Source organism: Rhamphochromis longiceps, linkage group LG20 (genome assembly GCF_057381845.1).
Source record: "Rhamphochromis longiceps isolate RC_006_pf linkage group LG20, R_longiceps_female_GT1.1, whole genome shotgun sequence".
NCBI lineage: Eukaryota > Metazoa > Chordata > Actinopteri > Cichliformes > Cichlidae > Rhamphochromis > Rhamphochromis longiceps.
In genome coordinates this window covers 25,564,569-25,578,104 of record NC_140576.1, presented here as the reverse complement: position 1 = coordinate 25,578,104, position 13,536 = coordinate 25,564,569, and the positions used below count along the sequence as shown (strand labels likewise).

At 43.8% G+C, this 13,536-nt stretch overlaps 1 protein-coding gene across 1 annotated transcript; it reads right to left on the bottom strand.

Moving 5' to 3' along the window:
- Positions 1-2,826: 2,826 nt before the first annotated feature.
- On the bottom strand, positions 2,827-12,310 carry LOC146645421 (5-aminolevulinate synthase, non-specific, mitochondrial-like). Its single transcript, XM_085394380.1, has 6 exons — positions 12,020-12,310; positions 5,356-5,461; positions 4,755-4,923; positions 4,354-4,516; positions 4,013-4,197; positions 2,827-3,256 (listed from the first exon to the last, which is right to left on the bottom strand). Exons 3-6 carry the CDS (start codon positions 4,833-4,835, stop codon positions 3,248-3,250), a joined length of 438 nt encoding a protein of 145 aa, XP_085250506.1. The 5' UTR covers positions 4,836-4,923; positions 5,356-5,461; positions 12,020-12,310; the 3' UTR covers positions 2,827-3,247.
- Positions 12,311-13,536: the final 1,226 nt, after the last annotated feature.

Genomic DNA, 13,536 nt, shown 5'->3' with positions numbered 1-13,536 from the left:
CCTTAAATTTAAATATCATGGGGACTGCTAAGTGTGCTGTCGTGCTTTACTAAAAAGCACAACAGCACGGTCCTCCAAGACATTGCCATAGTACATCACTGGTGTATAATAATGCAGGCGGATTGGGAGAAATAAGAGAAGGGAAAGGAGAGAGGGAGAGGGTGATGCGTGCAGTGGGAACCCAGCCATGCAGCTCATCCGTCTGCACACGTGAGTGGGGGGACACACAGATGTGCAGGGCATCGGGATTAACACAGTATGAGAAATGGAGCTAAATACACTCACATTCACACACAAACGCTCGCAGCCACAAACTGATCAGACACTCCGCAGCACGTATCGTATCACTGCCATTCTACACCTTACTGCCGTTTCAGCACCTGCAGCCAGCAGCAAACTTCCTCATCATTTCAAGGGGTCTGAAAACCAACGCGCGCACACACACACACACACACACACACACACACACACACACACACACACACACACACACACACACACACACACACACACACACACACACACACTGCCTGTGGGCCTTCATGCCAGCATGATTTCTGCTCCAGTTCAGCTATCTTACAGGAAGTGTAGAAAAGTTGGACCTCCCCTAAAACTTTCCAATAAGGAACTGAACAGCCCGTATCTACAAAGGACAGTGATGGGAAGGGAAGTAATGTGTGATAATGAGGTCAAACAATGCACAAGACCCTAAATGCCAAATTATAGCCTCTGTATCATACGTCTCGTGTGATAATATCTATGCGTAATGTAATAAATCAAACTCTACTAAGTCAACTCAATGCATAACAAGGACATTTATTTAAATAAAACCAAATATGGGTGTGCTCTGAGCTAGCAAGACTTGCATCATATTGGTGGTCTACTCCACTTCCAACGACACGGTTACATAACGGGCTCTAAACGTGAGCTCATGGTAATTCTCCCAGAGCAAAGAGGGGAAACGTCTCTGCTGCAGAATCCCACGTCTTTCATGTCAAGTGCTGCTTCAAGGGCTTCCACGCAAACACGGTGGATGCACAAGCACCCTCCTTTAATGTCCGGATGCAGTTAGATGAATTAAGAAATGAGCAATAAAGCAAGTGCTTCCTCTTCATTGATTTCTGTCTTTGCGTTGGAGTATGTTAATCTAATCATGGTGATCACGGCCTACAGCATAGAGCACCACTATCATGTAAGAAAAAAATACTGATAATACTGCTGTTACAGTTATAGCAGATTAAGTCAGTAGTTCATTTAATTGAAATTAGTATCTAAAATCTCTGATTTTACAGTTGTGCCATGCTGTGAGCTGTGTGGAAGTGTGTTTGTCGGATTTTAATACAACCAATGTGATCTCACGTGTTATCTAGATGGGAAACACAATATCCTGTTTTCTGCTGATACCCTCTAGTGGTTCATTACAAAAGCTGCTGCACCAGTTATGAGTCATCTGCAAAGGGAGGTGGTGTCTGATGTCACTGCCTCACAGCTGCAAAGAGAAGGCCCAGTGTGCCTCCATGTGGTGAAGCCATGAATGTCACAAAGGGCATTTCATGAATGAAAAACCAGATGACCACAAATCTGCCCTTAAGATCATTTTGCATGCAGAAGACTACTAAATTGAACATCTGTATCTGTTGTTTCATATGTTTCGCATTAAAAATGAAAACAGAAGAATATTTTAACAGTAAACATTTTTTTGCTTATGCTATTTATTTTATTTCCTAATCTGTAAAACGGAATTGCAATCACCCTTTAGCATGCCTTAGTTGCAACAGATATATCTCTGTCAGGAGTAAAGCATGTAATAAAATTCCTCATATATCAGTACAGCACATATGCACCACAGATACCCTAACTGTCATATAAATGTATGAAAATAAAACTGGATGAGCCCACGAAGACATAAAACAGGATCTGATCGGAGATCATTTTGGGCTGCTGGATAACTGTGTATCAGAGTTCAGGATATTTCATACCATGGGGTTGATATATGTAACAAACCCAGCACCAGCACACAGCAACCTTACTTACTGGAATAAATGAAAAATGAAAATGTGAGCCTTTGGAAATATGGAACAATACAGAAGACCATTAGTAGGCTACTGAATTTAAGCTGAAACAGAAGGTCAGCCACAGTAAAAGAAGATGTGTTAGAAAGCATAGTGGCCACCTTGGATTAAAAAAAGTCACACCATGCACAATTTGTGTTGGAAATTGTGCATACCTTGCACTGAAAGCAGACGTATGCCTTTTGTTTAGCACAAGAGGCTGAATGTCTGAAGAACACAGTATGAAGTAGTCCTTTGAATACAATGTCCAAGAAAAACAATGATTTTTAAATGGCACAAAATTATAAGATTAAACGTAACCAAAGAAAAAGATTTGAAGCTTGAGAAATATCGGCAGCAAATCATTGGCCAGATAAAATGAAAACAAATTTGTTAGGATGACATGAGATTGACATGGCCATGGACTACACTGCCTGCATACAGCTGAATCTGATGTGCACAATGTATGTATGAGTGAAAACAGTAGATGGAAGTAGGGGTAAAGGTTTCTACACTCCAAGAATGACAGAAGATTTGAAAACTATGGCCTGGTCATAATTGGATTCACAGTTCAAGACTGAAGTGAAAGGTAGAGTAACAAAACTCTTCCAACAAACAGCAGCTGAAAAGATTAATCTGAGAAGAACGCAAGAACATCTGTCCACATATTTGTCCACTGCTGTCATCCTTTTCCCAGAATACTCAAATATATTATTAAAAAAGAAATACAATTAAAAATATTAGAAAATCAAAGAAATCCAGTAGACTAGGAACACGGATCATTTATTTAAATATATGTGAACATAAAAACCTCTGATGGAAACTATGTTCAGTATTTTTAAAGTTTAAGTTCAGTACCTCTGAAACAAAAAAAAGGACATTTTGCACATACATGTAACAGCTAATTCATGTAAAAGCTGTAGTTTTTAAAAAATGTAAAAGAGTTCATTCATGCTTTAACCACACACAGACCGCATGTTTATTTAAAATAAAATAAAAACCCAATACAGCTTTAATATCATGAGAATTCAGTGCTTTTGGTGATGTCAGGCAACTGCTGATATCATGGGACTGAGGCCTTTGCAGTAAGACTTCTCTCTCACACTCATCTTTCAAAGTGAACAAGTTGCTGGCAGAAGTTGCACTCTGCTAAGGCGGGCGACCTCAGGTCCAAACCCACTTCCTTTCATGTTTCATCAGCCGATCTGTGAAGACAAAGCAACACAACAGATGCACTGACGACTGAGAATTACAGATGTTGGATAACCTTAACGGCTTAAATACTGACCAAATAATCCTATCATAAGCGAGTTTTTTAAACCATTAGCTGGTTCACTATCTGATGAAGCTATAAAGTAATGCCTTTCATCATCTTTGTTACTTAATGGCCAGGCATATTATTGAGCATAAAAGTCAACTTTTCTGCATTTTACACTTCAATATGGTGAGGAGAACTCAACAAAAACAGGATTGGCAACTGAATTGTTAAACTGACACTAAAAAAGTAGTCCATCATCTGGGGAGTGTGGTCTGGCAATGCGCAGCAGCTCCTCTCCTTTACCCACGGCGGGGTAGTCAATCGCCTGAACGTTGATGTTGTCACAAGACATCATAGTGTCACAAACCACAGTGTTCTTCTCTGCATTTCCCACAGTCTTAGTCTCAAATTGAATTTTGAGTGTAAGATGGAACTCATTCTATAAGAGAGATTTACAGAATCTCTCATGGCCCGTTTATTAGGTACACCTTTTGAACTACTTGTAAATGCAAATATGAAATATAATCATATAAGTATAAAAAAAAAATCAAAAGCGAGTCCAACTTGTTACTAGCAAAGTGGGCCTAAGTGTTTAGTGAGTATACGGTAAAAAAACATTATCCAGGCATCAAATGCCTGTTTCAGAACCAACTGTCCTGTCAGCTAAAGATTCCAACAGCATAATGTGCATGAATTTTCTTACTTGGACAAGAATAATGTGGTTTGGACAGTGAACCACAGGAAAGCCAGAATCCATCAGCATCTGTCGAAGCAGCTTGACAGTCGTCTGATGTTTCCTTCTGAGCATCTGGCCTTCTTCACTTTTCAGGATCTTAATGTATTCCCCTGCCAACAGCATGAGGGGCAGAGACTTGGTAGAGAAGAAACCTGCAGCACAACAGGGCACTGTGTCCACCAGGGGCTGGTGCTGGCAATATAGCCACCTAAACAGCTGATTGCCATAGCTGGATATTAAATCCTCTATAAAACCTATGCAGCAGTTGTCAGAAAATGTTTGCTCTCACTGATGAAGTGTCCACTTACAAAGTGTACCAGAGATGATATCCATTTTTTTCATGACTTTATCTGTCTTCAATCCCTCCTCCTCTGGGGCCTTATAATCCTCTAGCATGCAATTCATCCACAAATGTAATAGCACCAAACTTGTGAGCAACGTTGCACATCCCTTCAAGTAGGCACACCGCTCCTGCAGAGAGCACGGCATTGAAAATTAAAATATTTTTATTCATACAAATCAACAGTTTGCATTTATTTATTCATTGCTGACCCTGACGTGTATTAGATGTGTGATTTCACTGAATCCACTTACATAGAGAGTAATAGAAACTTCTAGAAATCCTGTACATTCTAATTAAAAAGAATAGCTGAACATTTTAAAAGCCCAATTAAAGACATTCACACTAAAAGGAGGACCACGTACTTACCATCCATTGAACGGATGGCAACGATTTTTGAAGTGGAGGAGTCCGATTTCTCAAGTAGCTCTTGTAGGCGGTTGGCGTCATTGTGACGATATAAACTTTTTAGCCCAGCTGTTTCTTAAACCCTGAATCACTGACGCATGGTTTCCGGCTTTCGAGTAAATTTCACAACCTTGCAGAATAAACAAAAGAAAGAAAAAAATCTCTCCAATACATTTCAATCAAAATAAGAAAACGTGTAACCATTCAAAGACATTCAACTTTAGGTCACTTATTACATTAGTTTAAGCCAAAATTGAAGTAGCTGGTAGCATCTTTGACAGGGTAAACTATGTAGAGTCATTGGCTACAAAGCAGAGAGTGAACAGCTCTGCTACATCCTTCCAAGGGAGGTCAGGTAGTACATAATGAAGATCCACATGGAAGTTGCTTGTTATTGAAATGTTTGGTGCTCCTCCTGCACTAGCACCATGCTTTTGTACAGCATATCTTCAGAACAGAAGCAGAGTTAGTTTACTGTCCTGAACCCTGAATTATTTTTCTCCATCATATTTGGTCTAAAAAAAATTAACAAGAGCTACAGATGATCAGCGTGAATACTCACATGATAGCCTTGATGATTTTGGGGTGATGGCTCATGCCTAGGTAGTTGTTGCTGCACCACACAGGAACATCTCTCTTTGTGTGAAAAAACTATGAGTAGTTTTCTGCTATAGGAAACGAGGAGGGAGATCAGTTCATCTTCTTAAAAACTCTATATGTGTGGTCTGGTTTTTTTTGCTTTATATCTTCTTTTTAAAAAACTTGTCATACTGGAATGCAACAGCCGAAAACAAATTGTGGAAGAAGGGTTTTAAACTTCAGATCAGTTTTATTCCCTTTGAAAATAATTGTGCAATAGAAGAATCAGCTTACATCCAGGTAGTGTCAGGTGTGACACTGGAAGATAAGGGTTTTTCTGGCTCCACTGCATTGGCCTTGTGTGCCCTGATAAGATCCACAACTGATAACTTCATGTTCGTTTTTATTATTCAAGTATGGCCCATTCAGCAGTCTTCAAATGCATGACATTCCTCGGGTATGCACATGAACGGTCACTAAACTGTGCATACTCAAAACAATGACCTTTCACCTATTGTTTTTCTGCACCATCACTGCAGTCAGAAAAGGGTATTTAGAGCCCACAGCCTGAACAGCTGGGGGAGTAAAGTGTCCTGTGGGCAACTTCAATTTACATTTCGGATCTGGAGTCAAAATTTTTTATTACAATCAGATCACTGAACACACACAAAGCTGAAGAGGGCAAGGCTCTGGACAGAGGACTGGAGGCCATGTCAGTCATCACTGGGCACTTTAGTGCATAACTCACCAGTGATGACCTCCCACACAAGTAGAAGAAAACATTGGGCCCAAAATTTAAGAAAGGGCTATCAGCGGATTACTGCATCCATATATATATATATATATATATATATATATATGTATATATATATGTCCCTGTCCAGGTGCCAATAGCAGCTGGATAGCGTAGTGGTTAGACTACACGCCTTTGGAGCAGAGGGTCGCAAGTTCGATTCCTGCCTGGGGCGTCTGTATCCAGTAAGGGTCCTAAGGCTAGACCCCCTATGCTAAGCAAGCCTACCGCAGACATGAGCGAGACAGATAAATATGAAGGCATGCCGGCTCGGACGTCGCCCGGATCAACAAGGTCCGCGTCAGGTGTTGAGGAACCAGGGCACCCTGACGAAAAGTGGGCTACTGGAACAAGAAGGCATCGGTGGGCAAGGGACGAAAACAGGGCGTTGTTGGAATGCTACTACGCAAGTAACCCCGGCGGAAGGGGCTACATGAATAGGATGAGGGACCTATGGATTCTTCGATACCCAACATCCACAATGACGGCGAAACAACTAGTAGCTCAGTGTTCCAACATTCGAAAGAAGGGACTGCTCTCACAGCTAGAGATTGACGAGGTACAACACAAATGCTACGGCAAGGAGGAGTCAGGACGCCAGGTCAGGGGGGAGATATCATCACCCCCACCCGAGATTGGGTACATAGCCCCAAGTGTGATAGGAGAAGGATCGTTGAGTGCGAGAGGAACTGACCTGAAAAATAGGATCATGGCCAAGCTTGAAACCTGGATCCCCCGTAGCCGGTTACCAAGATTACGTGAAGTACCCTCAGAAGGTCTGCTAGATGATGTTAATGCAGCACTACGGGCAATACCTACAACCACGATTACCGACACTAACAAGCTGATCTACAATACGGCAGCAGTGATCAGTGAGATGCTTGGCTACAAGTTGAACAGCCACAAGGGGCAGTACCCTCCATGGAGAAGGAGGCTAGAGGGCAAGATCAAAGTAGCACGGAGAGAGGTTAGCCAACTAACGGAGTTGCAGAAAGGTGCGACGAATAAGGTGCCTAAGAAATACAGCAAGCTGTCCATACCTGAGGCCTTGGAAACTGCCAAGCAAAGACTCACAGCCTTGGCCAGCCGCTTGAGGAGGTACACCAGAGAGATAGAAGGCAGGAGAATAAACCAGCTGTTCTCCACAGAACCAGCAAAGGTGTACTCTCAGTGGCAAGGGAACAATAAGAGAACAGCACCACCAAGGCTGGAGACGGAGCAATACTGGAAGAGCATATGGGAGAAGGACGCAACCCATAACGGCAATGCTCAGTGGCTAGAGGATCTGAGGGCAGACCACAGCGACCTCCCTGAACAGGGTCCAGTAACCATCACAGTGGCAGATATCCAAGAAAGGGTCTCCAGTATGAAGAGTTGGACAGCACCAGGGCCCGACATGGTTCACGCCTACTGGCTGAAGAAGCTAACTGCACTCCACGAGCGTCTGGCAGCACAAATGAACCAGCTGCTAGTTAACGAGAGACACCCGGAATGGCTAACTGAAGGCCGGACGGTCCTGATCCCCAAGGACCCCAAGAAGGGACCGGTCCCCTCCAACTACCGACCAATAACCTGCCTCAGTACTACATGGAAGCTCCTGTCAGGAATCATATCGGCTAAGATGAACAGGCACATGGGTCAATACATGAGCGGGACACAGAAAGGAATTGGCAAGAATACCAGAGGCGCAAAACACCAGCTACTGGTAGACAGAACAATCAGCCGAGACTGCAAGACCAGACTGACCAACCTGTGCACTGCCTGGATTGATTACAAGAAGGCCTATGACTCAATGCCCCACAGCTGGATACTGGAATGCCTAGAATTGTACAAGATCAATGGGACCCTAAGAGCCTTCATCAGGAACTCAATGGGGATGTGGCGTACAACACTAGAGGCCAACTCCAAGCCCATAGCACAAGTCACCATCAAGTGCGGGATCTACCAAGGAGATGCTCTGTCCCCACTGCTGTTCTGCATAGGCCTGAACCCCCTCAGTGAGATCATTAACAAGACTGGCTACGGATACCGACTACGGAACGGAGCAGTTGTCAGCCACCTCCTGTACATGGATGACATCAAGCTGTATGCCAAGAGTGAACGAGACATCGATTCACTGATCCACACTACCAGGCTATACAGCAATGACATTGGAATGTCATTCGGACTGGAGAAGTGTAGTCGGATGGTAACAAAGAGAGGGAAGGTAGTCAGAACTGAGGGGATTGAACTACCAGAAGGCAACATTGCAGACATAGAGGACAGTTACAAGTACTTGGGGATCCCGCAGGCGAATGGGAACCATGAAGAGGCCGCTAGAAAAGCTGCAACCACCAAGTACCTGCAGAGGGTCAGGCAAGTCCTGAGGAGTCAGCTGAATGGTAAGAACAAGATCCGGGCCATCAACACGTACGCCCTGCCCGTGATCAGGTACCCTGCTGGGGTAATAGGCTGGCCAAAGGAGGAGATAGAAGCCACTGACATAAAGACAAGAAAGCTCCTTACCATGCATGGAGGGTTTCACCCCAAGTCCAGCACCCTGAGGCTGTACGCTAAGCGGAAGGAAGGGGGCCGGGGACTGGTGAGTGTCAGCACCACAGTCCAGGATGAGACAACGAACATCCAAGAATACATTGGGAAGATGGCCCCAACTGACCGAGTGCTCAGTGAATACCTCAGGCAGCAGAAACCCAAGAAAGAGGAGGGAGACGAGGAACCATCATGGAAGGACAGGCCCCTGCACGGTATGTACCACCGGCAGATAGAGGAGGTGGCTGATATCCAGAAATCCTACCAGTGGCTGGACAAAGCTGGACTGAAAGACAGCACAGAGGCACTAATCATGGCAGCACAAGAACAAGCTCTGAGCACAAGATCCATAGAGGCTGGGGTCTATCACACCAGGCAAGACCCCAGGTGCAGGCTGTGTAAAGATGCCCCAGAGACAATCCAGCACATAACAGCAGGGTGCAAGATGCTAGCAGGCAAGGCATACATGGAACGCCATAACCAAGTGGCCGGCATAGTGTACAGGAACATCTGTGCGGAGTATAACCTGGAAGTCCCGAGGTCAAAATGGGAGATGCCCCCAAGGGTGGTGGAGAATGACCGAGCTAAGATCCTGTGGGACTTCCAGATACAGACGGACAAAATGGTGGTGGCTAACCAACCGGACATAGTGGTGGTAGACAAACAGAAGAAGACGGCCGTAGTGATCGATGTAGCGGTTCCGAATGACAGCAATATCAGGAAGAAGGAACACGAGAAGCTGGAGAAATACCAAGGGCTCAGAGAAGAGCTCGAGAGGATGTGGAGGGTGAAGGTAACGGTGGTCCCCGTGGTAATCGGAGCACTAGGTGCGGTGACTCCCAAGCTAGGCGAGTGGCTCCAGCAGATCCCGGGAACAACATCGGAGATCTCTGTCCAGAAGAGCGCAGTCCTGGGAACAGCTAAGATACTGCGCAGGACCCTCAAGCTCCCAGGCCTCTGGTAGAGGACCCGAGCTTGAAGGATAAACCGCCCGCAGGGGCGTGCTGGGTGTTTTTTTGTATGTATGTATGTGTGTGTGTGTGTGTGTGTGTGTTTCACGGTTCGGTTCGATACTTTGGTGTCACAGTTCGATATTTTTTCGATACAAAAAAAAAATGTTCATGCCTTTTTAATTTGTCATTTATTAAATTTTCATGGCACATTCTGCACCACATCTCTGTGCGTTCATCATTTGTTTGAAGCCAGCTCACCTCCTGCAACTACCTTTTCGAGAATACGCGCTTCTTTTGTGGTTCGCACTCCTGACATTTCTTTGGAGGTGGAGGAACATCACAGTAATTGCTTAAAGGAGCTTGCTTCTTCGACATCTTTAAGAGTTCTAAACAAATGTCTGTCCTCCTCCTGAAAATCTTATGTACGCAAACACTCGTTGCAACTTCTTATCTTGTGCGCGTTTTTTATTTTGACAGCGAATGCGCACCTGCGGACCACTTATGTGCACCCCTGGTTATATAGCTCGTCATATTGCAGCCACAGAAATTCTTTTGTCCATGAAACCATAAAGCTGCACTTTCTTTTTGCCTTTCAGTCTGATTTGTCATAACGTTTTGTGGTAAGCTTTTCTTTGGCTGTCACTTCTTCACCCTGACCTGTCTTATTTGGCTCAGCAGAACTAAAATATATATCCTGCTGATTTTACACACACACACACACACATAACTGTCAGCGATTCTCTGCGCGATCAACCTCTCACATGTTTAAGCTTGCTGCGGGAGATTTCACTTGTCATGTTTGCATAGTAAGCTAACGATTGATAAGACCATGTCAGAGGAATTGGTGCGCAAATTATCATCACTCACCAATCAGTGCTGTTGCTCTCTATACACAGTTCGCGCGATTGCAAAGTGAAAGCAAAAAACAAGCGCAAATTCAAACGCGATTTCAATATGTCACATATTGACAGTGGCTCATCGATGCCAATGACATAATTACCCAGCTACATTTCTGAAAGAATGCAAAAGCATTGACATATATTTTGATTCCTACAATAGCCCGACGGGCAGGGCAGAGATAGATTTTGGTAGCCCGACTGGAAAAATCGCTAGCCCCGGGACGTCGGGCTAGCGATTTTGCAAGCCCTGTATCTGATTGAGGAATCACTCATCTTTGGAAAAGAGAGTTTATTACAGAGAAATGGCTCTTTCCAAAATAAAAGCTATACTATACGCTTCTTCTGGGCTATATTCTCAGCAGCATATTGTAGCGGGTCAGGGCTGTTCGGGGTTCTGTTTGTACAGTTATGTTTTGTTTATGTTGCCATAGTGACAGGTGACGCCCTCTCGCTGCGACGGTGTGTCCTTCCGGGGTCAGAGGGCGCCCTGTGTGTTGTTGTTGTTGTTGTTGCTGTGCGGTTGCCGCGCTGAGCAGTTAGCTAGCCAGTGTTGTTCTGCAGATGTCAATAAACGGCTGTGCTCCCTGGCTAGCTCACGGGAAGCAAGACCAAACGACACCTCCGTCTCCTCCTTGTCTGAGCTCGCCACATTGGTGTCAGAAGTGGGATGATGGTGGCACACCATGTTCTGACCCGAGTGACTTTTCCCCCGCCGGTCGTGACCGGCCGATGCGCCAAAAGAAGGCACCTGGACATTTGCAGGACTTTGTGTGGGGTAATGGGGTTGTCGGGGACGACTGACCCCTTAGGTGGGGGCTATGTAGAGGGTCAGGGCTGTTCGGGGTTCTGTTTGTACAGTTATGTTTTGTTTATGTTGCCATAGTGATGGGTGACGCCCTCTCGCTGCGAGGTGTGTCCTTCCGGGGTCAGAGGGCGCACTGTGTGTTGTTGCTGTGCGGTTGCCGCGCTGAGCAGTTAGCTAGCGGCAGTGTTCTTCTGCAGATGTCAATAAACGGCTGTGCTCCCTGGCTAGCTCACGGGAAGCAAGACCAAACGACACCTCCGTCTCCACCTTGTCTGAGCTCGCCACAATATTAAACATATCAGGTCCCCATAAGGAGAATCATGTGCTAACGGCTGTCTAAATGACTCGGGTAAAGTTTGTAGCATGCATGTTAGTTGTATTTGTCTACTTCCACTTGTCTTTGCACTAGGATGATGTCGGCGTAAATGTGCAGTCATATTCGTTGTGTTCCCACTAGTGCTGTCAGCGTTAATATCGTTGAAATGACGTTAACGCCACAACACGGCAAATCTCCGTTAACGAGCTACCCCTGATCGCGCCGTGCGTGGGGCTAGACGGCCAACACGTTAACGAGCTAACTGCGCTAACACACTAGTTCCCACACATGTAATTGAGCATTGCGTGGCACATCCAACATACTGTTTTACTTTAGTCCATGACGCGCTTACCTTCAGGGTTATATCGTTATCGGGACAATATAACGATATATTGTTCAGATGAATGCAGATACATATCTGCAACAGCCGGAGTTTCCCACAAAACAGGGTCAAGGCAGGGTCTTTCATATTGTAAGAGCCATAAAAGGCTCTAGGCTTTAGGCAAATTTTAAAGTTGACTAAAACTGAAAGTAGCTACTGATAAAAACTCCCGTTATCCCACCTTTCAGTTACTTTGATCTTACAAAAATCTGGTTTATCCTGTTGAATTAAAATGGTGTTCTACCAAAATCCAACCACTGACATTACAGGTTAGGTAGCTACAGTGTGTGTGTGGCAAAAGCATGCCCTCTAACAGTCACTCAACAAGTGGAAGATAGTCCTGCAGCCCAATCAGAGGACGTTACGTTTGCTGACGTTTTTTTTTAAAGAACGAATAATAGCACACCACAAAAAACGTGGAAAATAATTACGAAAAAATAAGGCAACAGTGTAATATATTCAGAGGAGTTTCAGATATTTTGCTATTTACATTTCTTAACGACAGCACATAGACGCAGCCATATTGGTGCTGGAAAGTCTTGTCTCTAGATGGCCTGGGAATGCAAAGACAGGATTCCATGTGTTATTAAAGCACTCATAATATTTTCATCTGTTTGGTTCGTTTAACAGAACACTTTGTAGGCACTATGAATGATACTTTGTCAAATTAAAAATATGTTCATTACAAAATATGTACGTATCTTTATTTTTTGTTAATTGCTTTTTTTTTCTATTGGTCTAACATAAGACTATACTTGTTTTAGTAAACTAGTATAATATTTTGTTTAAATTTGTGGAAATAGAGAGCTGAATACATACACACATGACTGTAACGAACACCAAAAACCACATAAAACTTTAGGAAATCTCGCGGTTCCACATTTCAAGCAAAATCGCCTCGTTGCTTGCACTGAACGTAGATCAGCAGTTGTAAAAATCACACACATACGTCAGCAGAATTACATCAGCAGCTGCGCATGTAAATATAAACAAATACTCCAGATTTTGTACAGTATGTATTAGCATAACGGAAAATAATGTTTGCCACTTCATGAAACCTGCAACACTGTGCAGGCTAGAAATATTATTTCTAATTGTCGAAATTAAAACACAGACGGTTAAATATTGTAAGATAAGTACCTACATGATAAATGTTACCGTCTCTGGTCATCCAGTTTGAATTTGCTCAGAAACACCGCTGCAATATGGCGGCGACGAACTCGCGTCTCATAAGGGTGTAGTGATTCGTAGTGCCAGCAGGTGGGGCTATTGCCTTTGGCTTCAATTTACGTCTGTTAAACCAAACGCACTTTTACTAGATTTTGGGTATGAATACTTTTTGTGTGCCTTGAATTAATGTCGTCCTTGAATTCTCACATTTTTCTTTTTTTTATATTTTCTTTTATTTTGTCATAACCCTAATAATTTTGAGTTTATGCAAATATGACACACTTCCACACTTCTATGTATCAATCTAAATGTACACA

What these genes read in the sequence shown, in the direction of transcription:
- LOC146645421 (XM_085394380.1), bottom strand. Translation starts at nt 4,835, where the DNA reads ATGACGCCAACCGCCTACAAGAGCTACTTGAGAAATCGGACTCCTCCA. An exon ending in TGCCATCCGTTCAATGGATG is followed by an intron (nt 4,517 to 4,754) that starts GTAAGTACGTGG and finishes TGCTCTCTGCAG; the next exon opens with GAGCGGTGTGCCTACTTGAA. An exon ending in TATCATCTCTGGTACACTTT is followed by an intron (nt 4,198 to 4,353) that starts GTAAGTGGACAC and finishes GTTGTGCTGCAG; the next exon opens with GTTTCTTCTCTACCAAGTCT.